This window comes from Pimephales promelas, chromosome 11 (assembly GCF_988280905.1).
Source record: "Pimephales promelas chromosome 11, fPimPro1.hap1.1, whole genome shotgun sequence".
Lineage (NCBI taxonomy): Eukaryota > Metazoa > Chordata > Actinopteri > Cypriniformes > Leuciscidae > Pimephales > Pimephales promelas.
Window position 1 is genome coordinate 3,195,544 of NC_142779.1, and position 27,692 is coordinate 3,223,235.

Consider the following 27,692-nt stretch of genomic DNA (forward strand, 5'->3'; position numbering starts at 1 on the left):
CACACTACTTATTTTTACTTTTTATTAATATTTTATAATTAATATTTCCGTGCTTATTTTTAATGGCTAATTGTTGAAAAATACATTTTAATGTCCACTAACTTCAAAGCGCTTTATAAATACAAATCTGAAAAAATCTAGGCTATACAAATATAAAATACCTCAAATATACTACTACATGGGTACATAATGAAAGACATGCAATTACATTTTGCTTTCATTTTATTTGATTTCAAATACTACATGGTAATAATAATAATAAAAACGACCTTCATTTGTAATGTTTTTAGAACAATAATTCGATTTGTCCACAAAGTGGCGCTCTTCCATGGTGTAAACGCTCTGGAACGTGCTCTTTAAACATCTGTGATAAGTTATATAACTTAAATAAGGAAACTCTTTTTCACATTAAAAAGCCTTACATTGACTAATTAAACGATTTTACAGCAATCATGCAATAATCAGGTTTAATTCAGACACCAAAAGACTGAAAATGCATGCATAGAGTTACTGAAAATGACTTAAACACAGACTAGTGACATAATAATGCATTTTTTTGTTGCATTTACCCCCTAACAACAGCGTCTTTGGGTGCTACATTCTCTCTCAGAAAGATAAGACCTGTGTGTCTTGTAAGTCATTGAGTGAAAATGAGCCGCAAAATGAGTCCTCACGAAAATGGTACCATCTTCCCCGAGTCTCTTAGAAACGAAATCGTGTGTAAATTAGCCGAGTCTGAACGCGTTCGTTTCGCTAGACCTTTTGCACCTGCGGCCGAAGCGTTAGATGAGGAAAGCTGGACATCCACATGACGGCGCGAGGGGCTTTGGAGTTGGCATTGGAGCCCGAGCTGCTTTTGCTTCGGTTGATGTTCTCCGAGCAATACGTCTTCATTCGATACAAGTTAGCCTTGCTCTCACAGCAGCCCATGGAGCTCAGCAGGACACACGCATCTTTCCTGAAGGCCCTGGTGAAGATGGCGTAGAGGAACGGGTTCGCGCACGAGTTGATGGGGTAGAAGAGCACCAGGAGGATCTTCGAGTTGGTCACCGTGATGAGCGGGACTTTGAAGGCCGCGGAAATGGCGAAAAACGAGATGGGCGCCATGCAGAGGAAATCGGTGAAGATTAGCACCGCCATGCGCTTAGCGATCTTGGCGTCCGCGGCGCGTCCCGGGAACTCCGGGTTACGGACGGCCGTGTAAATGCACACGTAGCAGCCGCAAATCACCAGGAAAGCGCTGACGTTGAACAGCAGGAGGAGCATGACGTAGGCTTGGGATAGAGGGGTCTCGATGTCCATCGGCAAACACATGCTGACCTTAGTGTAGCTGCTGACGCCTATCAAGGGAAGCAGGGCCAACGCTAGACAGAGCAACCATCCGCCGGTCATGATCGCGGAAGCGTGGCTCAATCCCAGACGGCGTTCCAGTCGGAGAGCGTGCGTGATCGTGTGCCAGCGCTCCACGGTAATGCTAGACAACGTGTAGACGGACAACTCGCCACCGAAGACGGACAGAAACCCGGCGATGCCGCATCCCACTCCAGTTTGCCACTCGATAGCGTGTTCACTGTAGTGTCCGCGCGTCCTGAGGTCCACGGTCGCGATCATGAGGAGATACACGCCGATGCAGAGGTCGGCGAAGGCCAGGTGGCACATGAGGAATCTCGGGACGGTCAGTTTGCAGCGGCTGGTGAATATCACGAGCAGGACCGTGAGGTTGCCGGCGATGGCGAGGACGTTGATGAACCAGATGGCCACTCGCAGGAAGCCGAAGCCGGCGATGTCCTCGCAGGGGTTGAACGCGTCCGCCTCGGGGACGCACTGCAGGGCTGGTCGGCGCTGACACAGGTCCAGCTCTGGGTAATAGAACTCGATCGCGTTTCCAAAAGTGTCTTCAGCCGACGTGGATCCAGCGACGTCGGATGCAAGAGGATCGTCCAGCGTTGGAGAAGCGTCGATCTCAGATGGACTGAGGAGAGGACACGGGGTGAAAATGGTCAATGTCTCAGTATTGGGAAAATATCACACACAAGACAATAGAGAGCCTAAGTCCCTCCCCTTCCGGTCGACCACCATGGGACCTTATTTCGGAAAAATATTGAATGGTAGTCAATGGCGAGTGACAACAAATATTTTGATCTGGTTTGAATTGTGCCCTGAATTACACATATGATGTTTGTCAATTTAAAAGATACGTTTTAAAGTAAAGAAAGTCGCAGTTTGATGTCAAACCGTTGAGGTATAAGACTGTGAAAATACGTAATTACAAAGACTACAAACCCCAAAGGCGCACATTTTCTCTCAATGAATGAAGCTAACTTTACTGAGGCTAATGTCTGTCATTGTTTCTACAGTCTTACGTTATAATCGTTAACGTTACGAGTGTTTTGTACCAGACTGCACACACACGAGCAGCGGATCTCACTTGTTGTTTCGCTTCCTGGGAGATGTAGTTCATAGAGCGATTTTCACATAAAACTAAATGTTCCTCTTATGTTGTATGACAAACTGCAACGTTTTTGACTTTCAGAATTATCTTTTAAATCGACAAACATCATATGTGTAATTGAGGGCACAGTTCAGACGGAATAAAAAGATAAGTTGTCTCTCGCCATTGACTACCATTCATATTTTTTCTGAAATAAGGTCCCATGAGCCGGAAGCGGAGGGGCGGGACTTAGGCTCTCTATACCTAAGTACAGTTATATACAGGATGTTTATGTAACGGAGGCCAGCTAGTAGTTGCTGTGCGAGTAAACCTCACTCCCCTGATCTCAATAAGCACTCTAGCGACAGACACTAGAGGCTGCAGTCTTTAGCCTCCTTGTTAGAGCGCCTGACTCTCATGCCGGAGACCCGGGGTCGAGTGAGACCCGGGTGGAGGGGTTAAATTTATACGGTACCGGTTATAATTCGTTACTATTTTAAAGCAACACGAACCTTTGGTCTATAACACATTGGTACCTAGTCGACCGTTCTCTGAGATTTGTTTTCATGATAATCGAATGTAAAGGGTTTTATCTAAACTGTTTTGTATAACACTAGTGTATGGGGGCATATAATAAGTGAAAAGAAATCACTAGTTAATAAGTGAACACCGTTCATGCAGTTCAAAAGTTTGCTGAACTTCATACACTCTTAGAAGAAAAGGTTCTATATAGAACCTTAAAAGGTTCCATCAGCGCTTTGTATTTGGAACCCCTAAAAGGTTCTATACAGAATTAATAATCTTTATATTAAAGGGTTCTTTGTAACCAGGAAAAATGTTCTATATGGAACCTTTTGGATTTATTCATTATCATTTGTTTTTGTCCTTTCCAGATTAAATATTTCATATCATTGACAAACACCAAGACCCTAAAATGTATTCATGAATGCAAAACTCAAAATTCAAGATTGGGGGCTAGAAAATGTATATATTTATATCATTTTATGTAGTTAATCAATATCACACGAAGAGTGCCATTTCAGTTTTTCTGATTAAAATGTGATATTAAGTTACTACAACAGTTTAATAAGCAATAATGTAATTACAACTACAAAATGTTGCAGAATAATGTAATATATGAATGAATAATAGCCTATATAGAACCTTTGTGCCGAAAGGGTTCTTTCTTGTCATTATAGAACCTTTTTTTAGCATAAAAGGTTCTTTGGAGTTGAGTAAAGAACCCTATGCTTCATATATAGAACCCCAATGAACCCTTTTTTCTATACAGTTCAGCTCAATTGACACGGCGTTCGTGGTTCGACTTGTCGAGACTGTTTTCTCCTGCCTGTATACACGAAGTGGACTGTCTTTATAAAGTATCTTCTTATTAAACGGTCTGTACACTAACAAAGTTCTCAATGTTTGGGTTTGCATGTAGAGACCCTCATTATGTTACTGTTTTAGTGTGGGGCTATTTTGAGCCTTGTTAGTGGTGTTAACTTGCGATTTCTGTTTACTTATTATATGCCCCCATATACTAGCTTTATAATCTAAACAGTTTTTAGAGATAAAACTCTTTACATTCGATTTGTCATGAAAACAAATCAGACTTTGGTATCCGGGAAAATACAGTTGGAGACATTATTATTGACAACAAGAGAGGATACAAATCTCTTTTTTTTTTTCATGAGAAGCCATTTATTCGGTTACCAGCTGATATATTTAAAATATTTCATTTCGAAAATTAATTTTCTTATGGGTCTGCTGAATCTATAAAGAAGATTATAATTATTTACTTATAGGTACAACAATAAAATAAAACAAAACATGTCAATACTACATCAGACTAACCAAACGTACTTAGCCGGTTCGCTGTTGTCATCACAGTTTGATGATCCATTTCTCAATGCAGCAATAACAGAACCCTCCCTATATGAAAAGCAGAAAATGAAGGAATTGAATTAGACTGCTTTAAATCTGAACAGTGAATCATAATATCAAAGATAAATGTCAAGTTCTCTTATTGGAGCTTAATTTTATGGCGTTCTCTGAGGAAGAAGTGCCAGTGATGCTCTCATTCAAAATGGCAATGATGAAGATGAGAGGAATATTTGACTCCACTATGACACCTAAACTGATTTTATATGTTGACCTGTGCGAGTCCCAGCTCAGCAGAGCGCAGCAGTGGCTGGGATACGTGAGCTGTGCCTCTCTCAGGCTCTTCAGTCCCTTCAGAGGAGGCAGTCTCTTCAGTGCGAACGCCGAACGAGCCACCAGCATCAACACAGACTCCAGACCATGAGAGGGCAGTGTCTCCAACGCTGTAGACGACACATCCCTGGTGAACAACAGAGAGTGAAATACTGCATTGAAGTTGGCATGAAACTGAAGGCAGTTTCTCAATAGAGTGCCGAAGTTACGACGTCACTCTGTAGGCCAAAACGCGGAAGTGAGTTAGCATTTTAGCATTACGGTTCCCTCGCTCTAAAGCCTATGGGATTTTTTAATGGGTTTTTGCTAAATCGCCTGAAATAAGGTTTGTGGTGAACAGAGCCTCTAAATATTTTCACGTTTTGATCTATGACATAGAACACACAGTTATAACCTGCTTGTGTTTTTTTTTAAACTTTATTGTGTCTGATTGTGTTTTTTTAAATCTTTATATAGGCTTCAAAATGTTTAAATTTTGGATTAACTTGTAAAGATTATCTTGCTAGACAAAACGTGTAAGGGTCACAACTCTTTGTTAAACACAGATCTTATTTTTTGCGATTTTCCAAAAGTCTATGGGGAAAATGCATGGCTTTTCGACCGAGGGAACCCATGCGCCGTTAGCTTCCGAGTTGTCCTACAAAGTGACGTCATCACTTCGGCACTCTATACGTTCTTGTTTTCTTGTGAAACGTCATCAGTCACTACCCAAGTACTGTTCCAGGTCAAATTGCACATCTAGCCAAGTCCACAAATCCACAGATGTGTTCTTGATACGCCCCGTTTACCGAGGATGCATCAAGAGGTGACTTGTGCGGACTTGAGACAGCCAGGTATCCCAGAATGCATCTCGCACCAACCAGGAGAAAACCCGCGCGGAATATCAAAATAGCCTACTACTGTTAGTGTGCCATGAAATGTAATTTTAAGAGTGTTTCAGGCGAGAATGTGGTTGTTTAAAGCTCAAATCTGTGGTTTATTTATAAAGATAGCGCCTATTTGAAAAATATATCTGACATTTTCGGAGATGTGACATCCAGACGTTCACCGGGCGCTCAACGCTCAATAAACCCCGACTGGAACAGTTTTTCCTCGGCTAGTGCTTCTGACTAGTCTGACTAGTGCTCGGCTAGTGCTTCGTTTGATGTCTCTAGTCTAGTGGATAAACTTGACGTATAATTCGTCTTGTGTATAAGTCTATCTTTGGTCTCATTAAACTGTAGTACTTTGTTCCATGGCGTTTTGGCTGGGGGCAAAGTGAAGTTTCATAACTTTATTAAGGCTATTTAACTTTAACTTAGCTTCTATACCTTTCAGGCTAGTAGGGCTGGGTTATAAATATCGATTTCTCGATATTAATCGATTCTCATTTTTACGAACCGATTCTTAAATCTCAAGAATCGATAAGTCATCCTGTTTTATTTGAATGAATGGAACATTGTATCGCGGCTCCGCGCATCCAAAACATCGCAATAATCTTTGTCCTTTGTTATTATTAATATGAAACAAAGTCTCAAATTTCAAATTACGTCCATTTTCTTTAGGAATTCAAAAACATAAATAACGTTTTGGCGCTGTGGCGTGAGATCGCTCTGGCTCAGCTGCGCTGATCTCTCTTCCGGGTTAAATTAATACCAGTCACAGCGTGAATTAAACATGAACGAGCATCTGAAAGTGTGTTAAAAGATAGAGTACAACTTATCGAAATCCGTATCATGTCACATTGATTCGCTCAATCAACATTTCAACCGTGGAAAGACGTCCGTTAAACAGCTTGTAATCAATGTCGTGACTCGTGTATCGTCATATTTACCTCAGGAAACCCACAGCTGTTAGTCAGCTAGAAAAATAACTCCAGAGAGGAGAATTTTGCTAAATATATACACCATATTATATGCATTATAATCTTAATGTTTTTCAATATTTAATGCATATTTGAATAAATCTGGCAAGTTATGACAGCCACCATGTAAATGTTTATATTTCATATAATCTTCTTATTATAAAAATAAATAAGTGTAATTTAAGTGTTTGTATAGCTACAAAACAGTTAATTATTACCTTCATATTAGGCTAATGAAGCCTAGTAGGCTACAGCTAGACTCCCATAGTTTACAGCATTTGATTTCCTTGAGAAAATCTGCCATTTATTGTAACTGATTTCCAAAATAATCCATTTTGAATCGAATCGGAATCGAATTGCAAGCTTGTGAATCGAAATCGAATCAAATTGTGAAATTTGTGTCAATACCCAGCCCTACTAGATATTATTGATCATTAAAACTGACAGTGACATTTAAGAAAAAAAGACAGGGTAAGAACTAGCAAGGACAAGTCCGAAGCTTGCCTACTTGGTATTGAGAAATAGCCGAAGTTTTCTTCCCTATTGTGACCTATTTCTGAGTGAAACTAGCCTGGCTAATCCGAGACCACATATTGACATTGAGATGTGGTCTGGGAACCACATGTTCATTTTCTCGTATTTGAGGCATGGTTTATGAATGCCCAGAGGCAGAGCTATATATTGGGTGCTACGAATGTCTATCAAATGAGTCTGTACGAAAATCTGGTCCATGATATCCAGACAGATGTGGAAACCCAGGCTAGAGTGAAACGGCTTCTCAAACTAGAATTTTTTTTTAGGAAATTGTCCATGAGGAATTGATTAGATGGTTGTGGTTTGCTATTGACCTTTTTACATAACACCCTTATATGTAAAAAAAACATCAAGGCAAATTTGATTTCAAATGTTATGACCTGCTCCTCAAGTCTTCATACGGCAATCAATCCCACCTAAACCAGCCAATCGAGATCTTCAAGTTTTCTTAAAATCTAAGGCAGGTGTGGTAAAGCTCTAGTCTAGACTCTACAGTAAGATAATGCACCCCAGATTTAGTCATTCAAATTGATGCCTGATAAGACCTGACACCATGCGTTCACTCCAGAGAAGATGAACGGTGAACCAGTGAAGTAAAGAGCCAGAATTTGCAAGAGAAAGGCAGCAGTATTTCACTGTTGTTCCACTTACAGCGTAGTGGGGCCAAATGCTTTTTTAAAAGCATCTTCATGGATTAAACGCAGATCTTTGTTGTTCTTTAAGACTCTGCAATAGAAACAGATTACACCGTGATTATACAGCACACATACCCATGGTACACTGAATAGGTATTAGTGTATTTATAATCTGTCAATATTTACAGTTTATCTATTATAGTTCCATTAAATGCATGGCTTTCTATTTCTTGAAATCCATTGTTAAAGAGATTCCTGAAGAGAGAGAGAAAGAGAAACATTTATTAGCAGATAATGACTTAAATATCATACAAATACTATGGTATTTACCACAGTTGTATTGAATATTATTTCAAGTACAACATTTTTGGTTTAAAATGAGTATACTGTATGTTAAAGTTCAGGAAGCGTTAGGCTGTGCTATCTTGTTTGCATACAGATCAGAAATTGAAGGTTGCCCCTCTTGTACACTTACGTAGACTAAGCAAGATTTGATTAATAACACTATGATCTTTGAAAACTGACCGTCATTGAACTGTATTAGGCCTGTAGCCCCATAAAATTGATTTATATCTGTCTTGCTTTTGTACACCAATAAAATATTCCTTGTTTTGTTGACCTTGTTTATTATACGGGTCATGTCATTGGGAGTCCATCCAAAAAGAGCATTTATTGGGACTAAAAATGCAAAACTTAATAGATAATAAAGGAGTAGTTCACTTTTAAAAAAAACTTTTGCTGATAATTTACTCACCCCCATGTCATCCAAGATGTCCATGTCTTTCTTTCTTCAGTCGAAAAGAAATTAAGGTTTTTGATGAAAACATTCCAGGATTTTCTCCATATAATGGACTTCAATGGGGTCCAAACGGTTCAAGGTCCAAAAGACAGTTTCAGTGCAAACTGCAAACAGTTCAAAGGGATTTAAACGATTCCAGGCGATGAATGAGGGTCTTACCAAGCGAAATGATCGCTCATTTAAGAAAAAAATAACAAAGTTTAAGTTTTATAAGCTCATATGCTCGCATTGCAATGACACGAAAAAAGATTTGTTCATTTTGATGAACGAGTTCAAACAGGAGAGTCACGAACAGCCATTTGAGCGTATAAAACTTAAACTTTGTTGTTGTTGTTTTTTTTAAATGAGCGATCGTTTTGCTTGATAAGACCCTTATTCATCGTCTGGAATCGTTTAAAGCCCTTTGAAAAGTTTGCAGGTTGCACTGAAACTATCATTTGGACCTTGAACTGTTTGGTTCCCATTGAAGTCCATTATATGGAGAAAATCCTGGAATGTTTTCATCAAAAACCTTAATTTCTTTTCGACTGAAGAAATAAAGACATGGACATCTTGGATGACATGGGGGGGAGTAAATTATCAGCAAGTTTTTTGTTTTTTTTAAAGTGAACTACTCCTTTAAATAAAGAACATACTGTAACCCTGATCGTTTAATGGTTTGAGGAACAATGGTTTTATGGCTCTGTCACAATGGTGATGCAAAGAGGCTGATATTAAAGGATGATGACACAGTGTACTTTATCCAAAAGCAAATTCACAGCTCACAAATAAGAATTGCACAGCGACAGTGTCTTTAAATCATCTGCAAAGAGTCCCTTTATTGCTTAGGGTCAGACAGAGGGTGGAAAACAGTGAAAAAATGTTGTTGACGACACAATTAATCGTCAACAACATTTTTCCACTAACAATAACTACAGAAAAGACCATTTTTGATGACAAAACCTATAACGAAAATCTATTGACCTTTTTGTCTACGAATAAGAGCATGCTGAAAATGTTAGTTAGGGATGATTTGGGAAAAGATTCTCTCACAGTTAATCTTGGTTAGATGTGCACATTTTAATGGTAACGCAATGATCAATCCGGCGGGTTAATAGCATACACTCTCATGTCTTATCTTGAAATCAAGGAGAACAAGCCCATTTGTGTCGAGTAACGTAACAATCTCTGGCAAAACACAAAGAAATGTACAATACAATACAGGGCTCGACAATGAGGACTGCACAAGTTGAAGGGACAGTTGAAGAAATTTACCAAAAGATTATCATGGATTTCCACGACAATTAGACAAAAAAAAAAAAATCAAACTGCCCGTTTTGGCAAGTGTCCAAAAAAATAATCGTGTTTTTAACGGTAAAAGACTGTAAAAATGCTAAGAGAGTTTCCGTCCTATATACGGTAAATAACTGTGATAGATCTCATGGTACATTTAATGTAATTTTACTGTAAAATACCGTTAAATTTACAGTTTTTGAAAGTGAAAAAGAACAACTCATTGTATAATTTACAGTGAAAAAACGTAATTTGACATTCCCACAATTCCCTGTGTGTATTTTTGTTGAAATAACCATTTCTTAATAGTTTTCTAATCAGTTATGTACATTAGGGTTTTATGTTACATTTAATGTTGTTAAATGAACGTTTATTGCATTTTTTTATTTTATGTGTGTTACCATGATGGTGTTTAATGTTTGTGTGAATGACTGTGCAGCTTCTTTAATTAAGTATTCATTATCTTGTGGAAAATCTGCTTGTGACTCTCATCTCTGCTGTGATGATTGTTGGTTGTCAGTGTATTACAATGGTACAAAACAGATATCAATACTTCAATAAGTTAGTAAATTAACATTATATCAGATAATGAAATACAGTTTATTACTGTAAATTTTAAGTTCAGACTGTAAAACCAGAAACGTTGCTACCGTATTTTTACCGTAAAAATTATGGTTTTATTTTTTACAGTGCAGTCCATCATGCCTGCCTAAACCAGCTTCTGTCTGAGTCCTTAATGTTATTTCAAACAACAAAAGACAAAGATAAAATCCCTCACTGCTCTTGACTGAGTAACTTTAGTAGCTGCAATAAGAGTTTATTTTACCTGTGATTATTACTTTACTCAATTTCTATAGTATTTCTTACCTGAATACCTGACAACATAAAAAACTGTTTATTTCATTTGTATCTTTATTCGATTGTATTTTGTTTGTTATTATTTTTACTGACTGTTAGATTTTAGTTGGCTAAAAAGCGCCATTAACGCAGCCAAAGGGAACCCTAAACATGTGACTGATCTGTTAAAAATGATTGAACATTAACTTAAAATTTCAGGTGGCACGTTAAGCAAATATTTTAGATCAAAGAGGTTCACCTGACAAAAAAAAAAAAAAACAGCCCTGACTCATTAACAAGATGCCATAGTGTGAGATACTAACATTGTGGTGAATTCACTCGTCATTCCGCTGAAAGCATTTGGTGGGACCGAACGCAGGTTGAGGTTATCACAAATATCCCTAAAAAAGAACAAGAAACAATAAGACACTTCACATCAAAAACAAAACTCATGGACAAAAAGATATTAGTCTCCTAATCTAATACATCTGTGCTTTTCTTATCCAGTGTTCTGACTCACGAGTCGTCTGTCCATTTCATAACACCCCATTTTCTGTCAGCTTGAGACGGTCAAATTACAGCTTCGCTATTACTTTCCATCATTTATTCTCACTTACACCATCTCTCAAACAGATGAATCCACAGGGTAAACTCACAGTATGAAATAGGGCTCCAGGGAGAAGATGGAGGTCAGGTCAGGGAATACACTTATGCCAGTGTTGGAAATGCTCCTATGGAAAGACAAAGCAAAAGAGAATTGGGTCTTGACCTTCTTGACCAAGAAACCAAAAAAACACACTCAATCATCTCCTGAGTTCGAGAATGAATCCGGGACCTGGTACTACTACTTTTTGACAAAGTTTCAGCCGTGTAGTCGATAGTTTTATCCTTTAAAACTCATCTTTGATCACCAAAATCACATATTTAAGCATTTTTTTCCTTGGTCACGCCTGAAAATAGATTGAATGTAACTCGACACCATTGCCTCCTTTAGTATACGAAGTTCAATGAATATGCAAATGAGCCCCACCTCCACTCACTCACACCAACTCATTGACGATCACAAGTTGATCTGTTTTTTCCAGCGATTTCAAACCGTGTGTTTGAGACTGTCTTTAGTTCACTGCATTTGAATGCATGCTTATGCATTTACACATGGTTTGTCTTAAAGCATATTAAAAACACCACATATACATATAAACAACATTAAAAGCTTGATTTTCACCACAGGGCGACATTAAGTGGATTAATAGTTTAATTTAAAATTATTATGTGGAATCACCTGGAATAAGTACACAGTACTCTTTTGTTTACTTAAAGGGATAGTTCACTTTTTTGGTATGTTTTAGCTCACCTCAAGGGCATCCGAGATGTAGGTGTCTTTGTTTCCACAGTATTTTTAATTTTGATATTTTATTTTATTGTGGTTACAAGAGGTAAAAACTATATAAATACGGTCCCTTTTCTCACACAAACTGCTCGTTTCGTGTCTTAGGCCATCAATGTGTACTTACATTTACGAGTCATTAAATCATGTTTAATTTGGACTTCTCTGTGCATGCTCTTTGAGGTGGTGACCATAGACCTCCATTATATGACTGACAGACAAGAACGGTTTGACCTAAAAATATCAAAATTTAAACTACTGTGGAAACAAAGACACCTACATATTGAATACCCTTGAGGTAAGCTAAAACATAGCAAAAATTAATTTCAAAGTGAACTATCCCTTTAAATGGTTTAATCCAATCGGTTTGAGTTATGTTAACTCCTTGGGTTTTAAGAATATTCATTTCTGATTTATGTCAATTAAAATAGGAAAACAGAGATTATGTGCTGCTTACAGGTATCTCAGCTTGGGAAGGTGGTTGAAAGCCCGCTGGTGGATGTGAATGAGACTCCGCGTGTTCTGGATTGAGCTGTGACACAAATTCTTGCATGACAAATCACAAACAAACGACACTTTACCATGACTCAGTCTCTGTCAGAGAAGATTCTGTTCCGGTAGGTTTTACGGACAGTAATGAAATACAGTCATTAAGAAATGCATGCAAATCAAGTCAATTATCCATGAATCACTTTCATTGTAGCTTGAGTGGTTTCTTACATTTCTGAGACATTCAGAAGGCTGTTGAATGCTTCTGTCTCTATGGTTTCCAATGATATGCTCTGGGAGATTTCTCTGGGGGGAAAAACAACAAATGAATGAAAATGAGTGGCAAAATGTGTCCCAAAATACACAATTTTATGCATTTATTTACGCTTGAATAAATGAATCGTGCATCATCAAAAACTTGGATGGATGAAGCCTACAGAGCATGAACATGTGTAATATCAACATTTCTTATTAACAATTCTTCTTATTATAATTGAAATATAATTAGAATATAATATTTACTGTCACATTTGAATCATTTAATGCATAAAGTATTAATTTCTTTTTTTTTTTAATCATACAACCACAAACTATTTGAACGGTACAATCATAATAACAATAATAACAAATATATGAATTCCAATGGTCTATTCTGATATATATCATGTTCATATAAATAAATTACAAAAAGCAAAACAAATAACATCTACTTTTTTAATAAAAATAAAACAGTTTTCACTATAATCTCATTTATGTTAATTTACATAACCATGTCTAATTGCATTGCATTCTCTAATTCAAGTTGTGGTTTCATTATAAAGTTTTGCATTTTAGACTTCATAAAGATTAGTATGAATTTTTCATTGTAAACCCCATATAGTCCAAACATCTTTTTTTAGGCCATTCCACTTTTTTGCACGAAAATTCAATCTCAAGAGAGAAAGATTCTTTGATATTGTGTGATATAACTGGCATTGACAAAATTCTGCTCCTTTTAATACATGCTATTCAGTCAAAGAATAATCTATTCTGTGCGAGCGTTCAAACTGTTCCTCCTAACTTGGATGTCCTGAGCTTTTTCAAAGAGCCGCATGGAAAAAATTGGCATCGAAAGCTCCTTCGACTGTGCGTTCTGAAAAAGGGAGTGAACATCAAAACTCCTCTTCACAGATCACAGATGTGGAGATGTGCCTGTTGGCTCGGAGGACTATGATGATGGATGGCATTTCCCTTCAGTGGACATGCTAAACATCTGGTTATCTGACGTCAGTTTTTACTCACATTGATTTTACTCCTTTCAGGTGGTCGAAACTGCGACTGCTGATGGTTCTCAGAGAGATGTACTTCAAAACTCTGAAATTGAGATGCAAATGATGAATGAATAATAATTTCACATCAATTAGTCACAATGGGAATAAATTTGAATAAATCCCTGATCCTGAACAGCAACCACATAGCAAATCACATTTTCTTGTAAAAACCTTAAAGGATTAGTTCACTTTTTAAAAAAAAGCTTGTGCTGATAATTTACACACCCCCATGTCATCCAAGATATCCATGTCGTTCTTTCTTCAGTTGAAAAGAAATTAAGGTTTTTGATGAAAACAGTCCAGGATTTTTCTCCATATAATGGACTTCAATGGGGTCCAAACGGTTCAAGGTCCAAATGAGAGTTTCAGTGCAGCTTCAAAGGGCTTTAAACGATTCCAGACGATGAATAAGGGTCTTATCAAGTGAAACGATCGCTCATTTAAAAAAAACATTTAAAAAAATACGTTTTATAAGCACAAATGCTCGCCTTGCTCTGTTCTGTGATGCGCGTTCGTGACTCTCCTGTTCATCAAAATGAACAAATCTTTTTTCGAGTCATGACTAGAAGGGTCCTAGATAAGACCTTTATTCATCGTCTGGTGTCGTTTAAAGCCCTTTAAAGCTGCACTAAAACTCTCATTTGGACCTTGAACCGTTTGGACCCCATTGAAGTCCATTATATGGAGAAAAATCCTGGAATGTTTTCATCAAAAATTAAATTAAAAGTAAATTAAAGTGAACTACTCCTTTAAATATGTTAAAACATGTCCTGTAAAAAAATTTAAATTCTGTGGAAAATTAGGTTAAAATAAAAGGAGCTTGAACAGATGTCTTGTACTGGTTAAAATAAGACGTCAACAAAGCACTTCCACTCTGAGACAGAGCAGATAAAAGCTCATTCAGCAAGGACCAAAATCTCAAAAGAAGACAATTGACCTTCATTTAACCCTGTAAAATCATAATATTCAGAATAGTTCACTACCGTGCCACTTTTTCAGACAGTCATATCCTTTGAATAAAAGAATAGTATGCTGCTATTCCAAATTCCAGTTGCGTTAGTACCTTTTATGGGACTTGAGGAAGTATTTTGCGTCCTATTTACAGCAACATTAATTTCCCCCGTAATTATCAAAACAACAATCCCGTTTTCCAATGCACTGCTAAAAATGACCATGCAAATTGCAAGTAATTACATCACATTATGTCTTGCATACTTCATTTAAGAGTTTGGAACCTTTGCACTCGGATAATTATCACTTGGTGTTGTTTTGGAGAGAAGGTCACAGTGCTCTCAGAGTTTGTAATTGTGAAGTGTTGCTTGATTCATCTCTTGCACTGCAGGTCTAATGATGTGAGTGTGGAGTCACCGCCCGACTCTTGTTAGCGCTCGAAGGCTCTCGCTTCGGTTGGAGCTCACGTCGTGGATCATACTGGAAATTAGTCATGCTTACAGAAGCCTCGAAGCATGTTTAAGTGCTAAAAAAAAGGATGAATTTTGATTTATTCATTAATCCTGGAAAGAATGCTAATCATTAAATGCCATTTGTTTCAAAGGACAAAGTTCTTAAAGTGCCCTGTAGTCAATCATTTTATCCCTTTTAAAAGTTTTTTCCTTGAAAATAAAATTCTCCATGTCTTAGCTTGAATGTAACTCTACACTCTTGCCTCATTTAGCAATCTATAAAGTGATATATAAATAAACTTTCTTATTCAACTCTTCATTTTCTTCTGTGTGGGCCTCTGAGTGAGTTCACGTGGTATTAGAGCGACATTTTGAGTGTGTCTTGGGTATGAACCAAATACTTTTTGAGACACTGTAAAATTAATTACACAATGCCAGATGCTGCATGTCAATTACGTGTGCTCACATTCGTCTAAAACCAAGTGGAATTAAAAAAACGTAAACAAATGACAAAATTTGAAGGGGGTGTGTGATCACACTTCTTTTTCTTATTTTTAAGGACATTATTCATTTATCTCATGTCCTTGATTGCACGCAACTCTTATCGGGGCTCAAGGTTTCAGTAGAGGAAGAAGATGATTTCAAGGCCTCAAGGACACTAAGCAGACTCTCTTAACACGCTCGGCTCAGCGGGCGTGATGATGATGGCAAGCCGAGACCCGTCAGTCAGACAAAACCACTTGACCTGTCTACTTCGGATATTACTTTTCTCAAGCTTGACACAAGTCAACAGCTCCCCCATTGCTTTTTTCAGGTGTCATGCGTAAGCAAGACTATAATGAGAAGCGAGGACTGCATCACGATTGCTCTGTTAATGTATTCAGAGCAAAAAGAAACTAGAAAAGGTAGAAAACTAAATGCGGGAAATTGCAGGAAGGACTCTGTCACCGTTTTGACGGAGGCCTTTTTTATAAGGTGCATTAACAGCCTGAAAATACAGTTTTTTAGTGTTATTTGTCAAAGAAGAATGGCAGTGCTGGCCAAAAGTGATGTCAGAAGGGGATTATTGTTTTAAATGAGCATGCATATTTTATGCTTTTTAAATATTCTCAATATGAGAGAAGAACAAAACACTAAACTTGGTGTTCTGACAAAAGTATTTGACAAAAAAAAAAGAGGCAAATTACAGGTGCAGGTTTTATTTTACTATTCAAATAATAATAATCAATGTACATAAAGCATACATTGACAACATCATAATCAGTTATCAATGTTTAGTTGATTCTCTCGTGTTGATGACAGCCTGAAAAGCCAAAAATGATTTAGCATTAATTTTTTTTAATAATATTTGAATAAAGGGTGAAGAATAAAGATGTCACTTTTGGTCTTAATGATATAATTGTTGTCAGAATTTATTTGAAATGTTTATTAAAATGCAATTATAGATCTAGAGATTTCAGTCTTTCCTCATTCAAGGAGATGCTTGCATGCTAGTTGTATTTTTTCTTGATGGCCGAGGGAACTGACTTGCCTTAAAGGGAGTGGATTATCCCTTTTATCCAAAAAAGTGGAACCCTTTAATGCATTAAATACAGTTAAAATATATTGAACTTCTTATCAATTGACAAGCAGAGAGAACAATGATCCATCAAAGAGTTGGCCTTTATCTCGCTTTTTATTCAACCGAAACTAATATTCCTTTGTGAATAAATATGGGTTTGAGAGCAAAATGTAGCTACCCCTCACATTAGTCATGATAAAGGTTTGCTAAAAATACCAAATTAATTCATGCAATAAATTATTAAGACTTTTGTGTTCTACTTTTTGAGCCACTGTTCATATAACACAGACGGTATTCATATTTGTCTCAAAACCACATGGTAGCATTCAGAGTTGTTATTTGTACATTTTTTAGATAATAGATGGGTATCTACAGTATATAGATAACTAATTATTTACTATTCAGATAACTAAATGGGTCATATCTGTTTAGACTATATTTGGGATGGTTATTTATGAAACAGATACATAATATAAGCACATCCACTGCTGTTATGGTGTAGACGTCCACACATGAAGACAATAAATTGAACGCAGCACAAACACAAACACACTCCCTTCGTCCTATGAGAAGAGATACTGTCACTCTAAATCACATGTTAAAGTAAAATGTTGAAATGTTGATTAAAACATTCTGTACTAACATGCAAACAATTGAGATTCTTTTTTTAGGTATTTGGGTGTGTGAGATATTTACATAATAGTAGGTTTACATAAGGTTTATTATCACAAAATGAATCTGCCAACACTAGTAGTATTAAAAAGTACTATTTTAATGACCACTAATGAACACCCTGTTCTGTACTTGATGTGCAACTGCTTTTCTTTTATTATAATATTTTATAATTATAGACTTTTACTGCAGAGAATGTGTCAATCAATTTCTGAGGCGGACACAAACCTTAAAGTCTTGACATGTATACACACACACACCCATCACCATCATTATCTAAATACAGCACATTTTGGACTAAGTTGTCATAATGAGAATCTGCTGAGGTTTTTTTTTAAATTCTGATTTGAGTTAGACAATATCTAGAATGCTTTAGAGCAAAAGCATACATGCTGTACATAAATATTAATCCATTATTTTGGCTGATAAATTACGGCATATTAATAATGTAAAAATTAGCCTGCAACATGTGAAGCACATGTGACAACTCGCCCATTATAATAAAACGTCACGCCCCAACCAGACTTATATGGAAATAAATACAGATAGGGGTGACATTTTTTGCCAGTTATCTCAAAAAATTGAAAAAAATGTCCAAATCAAATCAACAAGTTATATGTGACAACTTACCCCGGTCTCCAAATGCTATAGCCTACACTGAAATGTTAAGCGTAATGAGTAAATGAAAGTCCCACTTTAAGTGCAATGAGTTAATAAAAGTGCCACTTTAGGTGTTATAAGTGACATAAACGATGAAGAGATGTGTGCTTACAGTCTGTGAGTCCTGCTCTTGGTGTTTTCTGTCGCGTTGTTACAGGTGATGCTCTTCTGAGAACATCTGCAGATCTCAGGGCACTCGAAACACACGCCTCGGCAGAGAGACAGCAGCAGAGGACAGAGGAGAAGCAGGAGAGATCTCCACATTGTTTCGTAGTGTTTTCACCTTGTTTAAACTGGTAAAATCCACTTTCCCTCACGCCGGGAGATCTTCTGACCTGAAATCGAGCGCGCGCTTGAGACGGGACAGGAAAATAAACGCTTCGCGGTTTCAGACTATAGTAGCTAGTGTTGATCCCACAGATGGTAAAGCCGCTAAAGCGATTGATTTCTAGGTCCTAGTGCAGTATATGCGTGTTCACGGTGTTTTCACGGGATCTGGTCTGGGAGAGGAGCTCGTAGATGAACTGTTTGCCTGCGCATCTTGAGTCATATCAGAAATAACAATGAGGGAGCTGCGTTTGGCACATCAAAAGACACACACACATACATAACACCCACTTACATAGCCTACACACACACAGAAAGACATACACATAGATAACTCGTATATATATATATATATATATATATATATATATATATTTCAAGATATATATTTAATATTCAACAGCATCATCATAATTAGTCATAAAAAGTCATGTTAGAGGTCAGTTTGTTTAGTCCCCTATGTTAAATAGACATTTAGATTAAGAATCTTAGATTTAGAATGTAAAACTGTGTTTATACAGTAGATAGATAGATGGATAGATGGATAGATGGATAGATGGATAGATGGATAGATAGATAGATAGATAGATAGATAGATAGATAGATAGATAGATAGATAGATAGATAGATAGATAGATAGATAGATAGATAGATAGATAGATAGATAGATAGACAGATGGACGGATGAACATATAGATAGGCAGATGGACGGATGAACAGATAGATAGATAGATAGACAGACAGACAGATGGATAGACAGACAGATAGATAGATAGATAGATAGATAGATAGATAGATAGATAGATAGATAGATAGATAGATAGATAGATAGATAGATAGATAGATAGATAGATAGATAGATAGACAGACAGATGGACGGATGAACAGATAGATAGACAGATGGACGGATGAACAGATAGATAGATAGATAGACAGACAGACAGATGGATAGACAGACAGATAGATAGATAGATAGATAGATAGATAGATAGATAGATAGATAGATAGACAGATGGATAGACAGACAGATAGATAGATAGATAGATAGCCTAGATAGATAGATAGACAGACAGACAGACGGATGGATAGACAGACAGACAGAGACAAATGGATAGATTGATGGATAGACAGACAGACAGACAGACAGACAGACTGATAGATAGATAGATAGATAGATAGATAGATAGATAGATAGATAGATAGATAGATAGATAGATAGATAGATAGATAGACAGACAGACAGACAGACAGACAGACAGACAGACTGATAGATAGATAGATAGATAGATAGATAGATAGATAGATAGATAGATAGATAGATAGATAGATAGATAGATAGACAGACAGACGGATGGATAGACAGACAGACAGACTGATAGATAGATAGATAGACAGACAGACAGACAGACGGATGGATAGACAGACAGACAGACAGACAGACAGACAGACTGATAGATAGATAGATAGATAGATAGATAGATAGATAGATAGATAGATAGATAGATAGATAGATAGATAGATAGATAGATAGATAGATAGATAGATAGATAGATAGATAGATAGATAGATAGATAGATAGATAGATAGATAGATAGATAGAGATACGGTTCTTATACCTTATATATCAGGTAATATCATATCATTGATATCAGAGATTATGATTGGTCAGAACAGAAGTTCATCACCTCTGAAGGAACCGTATGCAGTAAGTATAGTAAGTGGTTATGTTTTTTCATAAGGCCACGGTGACCTCAGTTAAGCAGCCAATAGTTTATTTGTGTCTATTTGCTCCGGCGCCGGGCTGTTCCATTGATAAGAATGGGAGGAGCATTAACCTTGAGAGGAAAATGAATCCAGCTGTACTGTAAAATAATTATACGTTTCCAGTCATGATAATCACGTAAACCTTTTACATTAACCGCGAAAAACCTGCAGAATTCAGCACATTTTTAGCAATCATAATGATAGGCTAATTTATAATTTTATCATCGAAACTCATTTGATATTAATCTACTTCACTGTAATGAAATCTAGAAAAAAAAGCAAACATAAGCAACGGTCCACAAGTCTATTATACTTAATAAAATGTAGAGTTATGCATTTCATATTTTGATATGTTTGGCAATAAAACAGGGTATTGGCTGTGTTGCCACGAACGCGATGACATCACCCAAACGCGGAAGTGGAATGGTACAGTTACAGTTACAGTTAAAGTAAAAACCAGGGAAATCAAGTCATCTTGTTATCATCCATGGATCAAAAACAACCCAGCAGCCTCGCCAGATATCTGGATGGAGAATTCTGGGAGATTAAAGATGCTTTTCGGGACGCGATTTCAAAGTGTGATCTGTTTCAGTGCAGCAGGTAGGTTTCATTGCGAGGAGTTAGCAGTCACAACTTCTCCCAGACACCTGATGGAGGCTGAGCACATTTTGTGAACGGTTTCAATAGATTTTAAATCCATTTTGCGCGACATTTGAATGTGAATTCTTGTGCAGTTATGAACTGACTCTGGATCAGAGCAGAGACCTGACCGCAGAGAGACTCTATCACATCTTAAGACTGCCTTTCATGAGAGAACACCTTCAAAACCAGGTATAGTCGTCATTACGCATTCAATTACGCATTACTGCATGGTAAAGATGGGATGTCATTTGGTAAAAACAATAGATATCACGTTACTGAAATTCAGTTTGCATTGTTCTCAAAGGATCAGCTTCATTAGTTACCACGGTAGATGTCATAAAACAGGGATTCACCATGGTGCATGCAGTATTGCATGATGGTATGTTTTGTTAGTGTAATGCACATCTTATTTGCCTTTGTTTAGCTAAAAGAGAAGCAAGACGGCTTCATAAACAAGAGTTGGGGCATCACCGAGGTCATCTGCTCCGCTGACATGGCCACGGGAGTCAAGGTTTGTCAGCTTTGTTCTTATATTCCAGTTGCTTCTTAATAAAGGCAACTGGATTTCTGGTATCTTTGCCTGCTGTTTAGAGTTTTGAGCTGTTCTGAGGCACATTTGCATGTCATGTTGGCACGCATGATGCTCCACATTTGCATTTATTCCACACTATGGTGGTGCATTTGAATAGTGACAGCGCACTGTTTGCTGTAACCCTCAGCTCGGTGTTGTGTGTGGACTGTATGGAGGTGCTGTCAATAATCTAGGCAGTCCAGAGCAGAAGAAGAAGTGGTACCTGCCTGTATCAGTAAGTCATGAATAAATTCTGTGCGCTCCAGATTCCAACACGATGTGCACATACATGTTTGCAAGCCAAAGTCCTGCTCACTTTTGGCTCAGTTTACACATGTGTTGTTTGTTTAATGCAAGAATGGCTGCAATTATTGATGTAATGTCAACGCAACGTCTATATGATTCTGCGTTTATTTGCAGGAGCTACAGTTCACAGGGATGTTTGCAATGACCGAGAGGGGCCACGGTAGCAACGTTCGAGGCATTCTCACTGAGGCTCGATACGATCAATACACACAGGTAATACCCAGCTCTACTCTATGCAAGCTCAATAGTGATTGCAATGCAAATTTTAAACGTTTAAACAAAGTTCACCCCAAAATTTGAATTCCGGCATCATTTATTTATGTCGTAAACTATTTCTGGTGATTGATACCGTCAAACTCCAAAGTAAAAAGCATGCAATAATTACAATACAGTATTTATTTATAAAGCACATTTGAAAAAAACAGGTTGACCATAGTGCTGTACAAAAAAAAAACAACCCAAAAAACAAATTTTTCCGAACCCAAACAATAGCTTTGTGGGAAACAGACTGAAATTGAATTTGTAATTTGGATATAAGTACAAATTATTTCCTTATTCCTTATTTCCTTATTTCCTGGATATAAGTACAGAAGAAAAGGATCTCGTATCTAAAGATCTTGTTCACAAACTTGTTAAATCCACCTGTGAAATAGACAAAGATTTGAGCTTAAAGGGATAGTTCACTTTTGATATGTTTTATCTTACCTCAAGGGCATCCGAGATGTAGGTGTCTTTGTTTCCACAGTATTTTCAATTTTGATATTTTTAGGTCAAACCGTTCGTGTCTGTCAGTCATATAATGGAGGTCTATGGTCACCACCTCAAAGAGCATGCACAGAGAAGTCCAAATTAAACACGATTTAATGACTCGTAAATGTAAGCACACATTGATGGCCTAAGACACGAAACGAGCGGTTTGTGTGAGAAAACCAACAGTATTTATATAGTTTTTACCTCTTGTAAGCACAGCCACGTCCAAGTACTCTGAGGGCGCGTTTCTTGAGTTTCATTACAAGCTGTTCACACATTGGCCATAAAACATGACAATTCTTCAAACAGCCCATATTGTTTTGCAGGAGTTTATTATTCACACACCCTCCGAAGATGCTCAGAAAATGTACATCGGGAACGCAATGAAAGGAAACTATGCTGCCGTATTTGCTCAGCTCATTATAAATGGAGAATCTCAGGGTAAGACAGACTGTTCATACTCACATTAATTACAACCTACAGTATCTGCACATGTTTTGTTCAGCATGTCTGGCATGTTCTTAAAGGTATAGTTCACTTTGAAATACATTTTTGTTTTATCTTACCTCAAGGGCATCCGAGATGTAGGTGTCTTTGTTTCCGCAGTATTTTCAATTTTGATATTTTTAGCTCAAACCGTTCTTGTTCAGTCATATAATGGAGGTCTATGGTCACCACCTCAAAGAGCATGCACAGAGAAGTCCAAATTAAACATGATTTAATGACTCGTAAATGTAAGTACACACTGATGGCCTAAGACACGAAACAAGCAGTTTGTGTGAGAAAACGAACAGTATTTATATCGTTTTTACCTCTTGTAACCACAGCCACGTCCAAGTGATCTGAGGGCCCAGGCGCAGACGTTGTCTGTTGATATATCGAAATCGTCTTCCATTGCGATTTTTTGTATATCTAAATATGATTAGATCTTCACAGTGAAAGGTAACACTTCCGAAAGAGATCACTTCCGGCGCTTTCCGTCACTTCGCAGACCGAAGCATCAGCGCCCCTAGATCACTTGGACGTGACTGTGATTACAAGAGGTTAAAACGATATGAATACTGTTCGTTTTCTCACATAAACAGCTCGTTTCGTGTCTTAGGCCATCAATGTGTGCTTACATTTACGAGTCATTAAATCATGTTTAATTTGGACTTCTCTGTGCTGCTCTTTGAGGTGGTGACCATAGACCTCCATTATATGACTGATAGACACGAACGGTTTGACCTAAAAATATCAAAATTGAAAATACTGTGGAAACAAAGACACCTACATCTTGGATGCCCTTGAGGTAAGATAAAACATACCAAAAATTATTTTCAAAGTGAACTATCCCTTTAACACATCGCTAGTGCTCAATAGTCAATTTAGACATGTATTCACACTGATTTAAACAATATCTGTAATCATTTGTGGTAAAGTTTGGTGCTCATCATTTTGCTATCTAAAAATGCTCAGAAAACATAAAAATGCTTAGCATTATGTATTATGCACCAATTGATGTGTTAAAAATTAATCAGCATGAATCTCAGTGTTGATAAAGAGAGTGAACTGTGAGTATGAGAACAAAATGTTTGTATTATTAGTTCTGTTTGCTCATTCAAGCATCGCTGCACATACTTGGAGTTAATGATTTCAGCAAACTCTTTTCGCCAAATATTAAATCACGTGTCTTATTGAGAATATGTCTGTCTCAGGTCCCCACTGTTTCATAGTGCCGATCCGTGATCAGAGCGGAGTCGTGTGGCCGGGAGTGACGACCATTGACATGAAGCACAAGGAGGGTAATAAATAATACGATGACACTGCCCTCTTGAATAATGTTTTTCAGATTTGATCGTTCTACTTTATATTTGTTTTTACACAGGTCTTAATGGGGTTGACAATGGCATTTTGATATTTAATAATGTACGGATACCACGGGAAAATCTGCTGGGAAAGTGAGTTAACATTCTCGGCATCATGAACCAAGTCATGAAAAACCTCAAATTGGGATTTCCAAACCATTGAAATTAATAATAATAATCTTGAAATATCATGGAAACTTTTATCATGGAAAAGCGAATCTAATTTTTAGTTTTTCTAGTTAACCATTCATTGTCCAGAAATGTTATGAGTATAATCGCTATAACGTTATTTTTAAATCCTTAACCATTAATTATGAATGACCGGAAAAATTATGGAAATGCTTTGATTCTAACATAAATGGAATATTGCGAATAGTTATTAATATCAAGCATAATTTTTAATATTCAAATAATACTATATATGTGTATATATATATATATATATATATTAGGGCTGTCAAATGATTAATCGCATCCAAATATTCAAATAATACTGTGTGTGTGTGTGTGTATATATATATATATATATATATATATATATATAAGAATGTATTAGGGCTGTGCAAAAATTAATTGCGATTAATCGCATCCAAAATAAAAGTCTGTGTTTACATAATATTTGTGTGTGCTGTATATAATTATTTTGTATATATAAATACACACACATGCATGTATATATTTAAGAAAATGTGTTATTCATATATAAAATATTTATATTTATATAATTTAGATTATGTATTTATATATATATATATATATATACAGAATTTAAGTGCAAATAATTCTTAAATATATACATGCATGCATAGGTATTTATATATACAAAATAATTATATACAGCACACTCAAATATATTATGTAAACACAGACTTTTATTTTGGATGCGATTAATCGCAATTAATTTTTGCACAGCCCTAATATATATATATATATATATATATATAAAATGATTAATCCCGATTAATTGCATCCAAAATAAAAGTTTGTGTTTACATAATATATGTGTGTTTAAATGATTGTATTTGTGTGTTGCAGGTTTGGTTCTGTGTCAGCTGAGGGTTTGTACTCGTCTTCTGTCGTCAGTAAAAGCAGGCGCTTCAATGCAATGCTCGCTGCGCTGACACCCACCCGTCTGGGTCTCACCGTACAGGCCATGGCAGCCATGAAGGTTTCCTCACATCCAACACAACTGCACTTAAAACATATCAGAAGGAAATATGAGTATCATGCACCATCACAAACCTCTCTGTGTGAAAGTCAGTAATGCATCAGCTTCACCACAAGAGGGAGACATGTCATTATTTGTCAATCGTATGACAGTGTATTATTTATACTAATATACTATTTATTAATATTTGGAATTCACTTTCATTTTGATATTTTCAGTTTTCATACCAGTTGCAAGGCATTATTTCTAATTCCAGTTTTTTTAAGTTTAAGTCTTTCACGTTATATTTACTATAACAACACTGGTGTACAACCATTCTCATGGATTATGTCATTAAATATAAACTGAAATTGAAGGATAGCTCAGTTAAAAAGTGTAAATTCTGTCATTTATTCTCCCTCATTTTGTTCTGAACCTGTATGACTTTTCTAGCTTGCATAGGACACAAAAGTGCAGCTTTTTTCCGTACTGTGAAAGTGGATGGAGACCATATTCACTTTCCTTGTATGAAAAAGAGCTGCTTGGGCATTAACAACATGAGGATGAGTAAATGATCATCTTTGGGTGAACTGTGGCTTTAAATATTACCAATGACAACATTTACTTTACTTAAGAGCAGCGGTTCTCAACCATTCAGCCTCTGAGGCCTGTCCCGATGTCAGAGACTATATTTAAAGCCCCTCCCCCAGATATGTGTGGTACTTCCGCTGTAAAACAACAAAAAAGCTGCTAATTTTTAAGCTTTTTTATTTACAGAAACTGGGAATGGCAGTATAAACGAGTTAAATATTTATAGAAAAATTATTAATTACATTTAGAATAATGACATTTTAATTAATTAAATAAAAAATAAAATAAACTTTAATTAAATAAAATAATTGTGAATAATTAAAATAATTTAATTACAGAATCAGTTTCAATAACTGAATGTTTTTCAGCGTTTACATATCATAAATGTTTTAAACATTTAAAAGTTATAAATTTAACTCTCAAATTTCTACCCGATCAAATATTTTAGAGCTTGACAATAACTACAACAAAATATATTTCTTTATAAAAATGTCTGTGACTTGATTTGACTAATTCCCATGACTTTACAGGTCTAGAAATCCTGGTTATTGAATAAAATGGCAGGTGTTGAGGGAATTAATTAAAATAAGAAATATGGCATCATCTTTTAATTTATTTTAAAGTATTTTAAATCATTTTAAACTGTGTTTAGAGCCCCGATCCCCTTCTTGAGTATTTAAATCATGTCTTAATGACTTATTTTCACCTTTACACGGCAGTGTGCTTAATCTGTGTTTTCTGTGCAGTTGGGGCTTGTCATCGCAGTACGCTACAGCCACAGGTAGGATGTTACAAAAATCTGTGTGTGTGTGTGTGTGAATGTTCATGCAAAGCAGTTCAAAAGAATTCCCTGTAATTATTTATCGGTATTTTAAAGCGGCGCTCCTTCAAACGCAAAAAAAAAAAAAAAAACTGACATCGATGACTTTCAAAAGCTATTTATGTGGTCTCGGGGGAGAGACAAATAAACAACAAACTCTAGAAATGAGTAAAAAACAACATGAGAGCGACGTGACGCGTGGAGTTTCTCCTCACCGCAGGCGCAGTGAACATCCAGTTCAGAGGGATACTCTGGTCCGCTGCAGATCTGTCTTCCTCACATGTGGCTTTCTGCATGTGTGTGTGTGTGTGTGTGTGTGCGTCTGCGTGGGCGGCTGCAGGGTGTCTCTGAAGATGGCATCCCCAGAGTGAAAAAAATACAGAAAGAGAGGAAATGTTTGCTTTCTATAGTTGCAGGTTTTCCATTTGCAAAACAGCTCTGCGCACCCACACACACACACACACACACATATCAGAGGAGGAACAAAGAGCCACGGCTTTGGTACCAAAACATGTATGAGCGCTCGGGCCCCGCCAGGTGTGATAGAGAAACCGCACTCGCAGTTATCACTCTTCAAGCTCTCAGCTCACCACACCTCTTCTTGGTTTGAGTTTGTTTAATGCGCCACAAAACCATTACACGTCAGACTTTCTGAAGATTAGAAACAACAGGTGGTCAAGATTCGCTCGACCAAGTTGTCCAGTCGTCCATTGGTTATTTTTAATGATAAGAGCTTTACAAAGATTGATACTTTCTTCAAAAGCTATATGCAATCACGTAAAGTCGACATGCCTTTGGTTGGTATTATTGTGAAAAAATGAATCGGTATATGTCTGTAAAATGACTTTTCTTCATAGATCCGTTTTGTTCACATTAATAA

The 27,692-nt window shown here is 36.8% G+C and overlaps 2 protein-coding genes across 2 annotated transcripts in view; one reads left to right on the forward strand and one right to left on the reverse strand.

Moving 5' to 3' along the window:
• Positions 1 to 204: 204 nt before the first annotated feature.
• Positions 205 to 18,567, reverse strand: lhcgr (luteinizing hormone/choriogonadotropin receptor). Its single transcript, XM_039671719.2, has 11 exons — positions 18,160 to 18,567; positions 13,723 to 13,794; positions 12,673 to 12,747; positions 12,410 to 12,484; positions 11,222 to 11,296; positions 10,889 to 10,966; positions 7,844 to 7,912; positions 7,674 to 7,748; positions 4,587 to 4,772; positions 4,295 to 4,363; positions 205 to 1,972 (listed from the first exon to the last, which is right to left on the reverse strand). Exons 1-11 carry the CDS (start codon positions 18,309 to 18,311, stop codon positions 754 to 756), a joined length of 2,145 nt encoding a protein of 714 aa, XP_039527653.1. The 5' UTR covers positions 18,312 to 18,567; the 3' UTR covers positions 205 to 753.
• Positions 18,568 to 20,549: 1,982 nt separating this feature from the next.
• Positions 20,550 to 27,692, forward strand: part of acoxl (acyl-CoA oxidase like) — a 52,499-nt gene continuing 45,356 nt past the window's right edge. Inside the window, exons 1-10 of the mRNA XM_039671720.2 lie at positions 20,550 to 20,738; positions 20,873 to 20,969; positions 21,205 to 21,291; positions 21,500 to 21,586; positions 21,772 to 21,870; positions 22,734 to 22,848; positions 24,105 to 24,191; positions 24,275 to 24,347; positions 25,290 to 25,422; positions 26,739 to 26,773. Coding sequence (XP_039527654.2) covers positions 20,626 to 20,738; positions 20,873 to 20,969; positions 21,205 to 21,291; positions 21,500 to 21,586; positions 21,772 to 21,870; positions 22,734 to 22,848; positions 24,105 to 24,191; positions 24,275 to 24,347; positions 25,290 to 25,422; positions 26,739 to 26,773 — 926 coding nt within the window. The 5' untranslated portion in view covers positions 20,550 to 20,625. The remainder of the gene's footprint in view (positions 20,739 to 20,872; positions 20,970 to 21,204; positions 21,292 to 21,499; positions 21,587 to 21,771; positions 21,871 to 22,733; positions 22,849 to 24,104; positions 24,192 to 24,274; positions 24,348 to 25,289; positions 25,423 to 26,738; positions 26,774 to 27,692) is intronic.

Bases quoted from the DNA above. Each gene is read 5' to 3' on its own strand.
- lhcgr (XM_039671719.2), bottom strand. From the start codon at position 18,311: ATGTGGAGATCTCTCCTGCTTCTCCTCTGTCCTCTGCTGCTGTCTCTC. The intron at 7,749-7,843 runs GTAAATATTGAC...TTTCTATTGCAG, and splicing joins GGAACTATAATAGATAAACT to AGTCTTAAAGAACAACAAAG. The intron at 1,973-4,294 runs GTACGTTTGGTT...TCCTCTCCTCAG, and splicing joins GACAACAGCGAACCGGCTAA to TCCATCTGAGATCGACGCTT.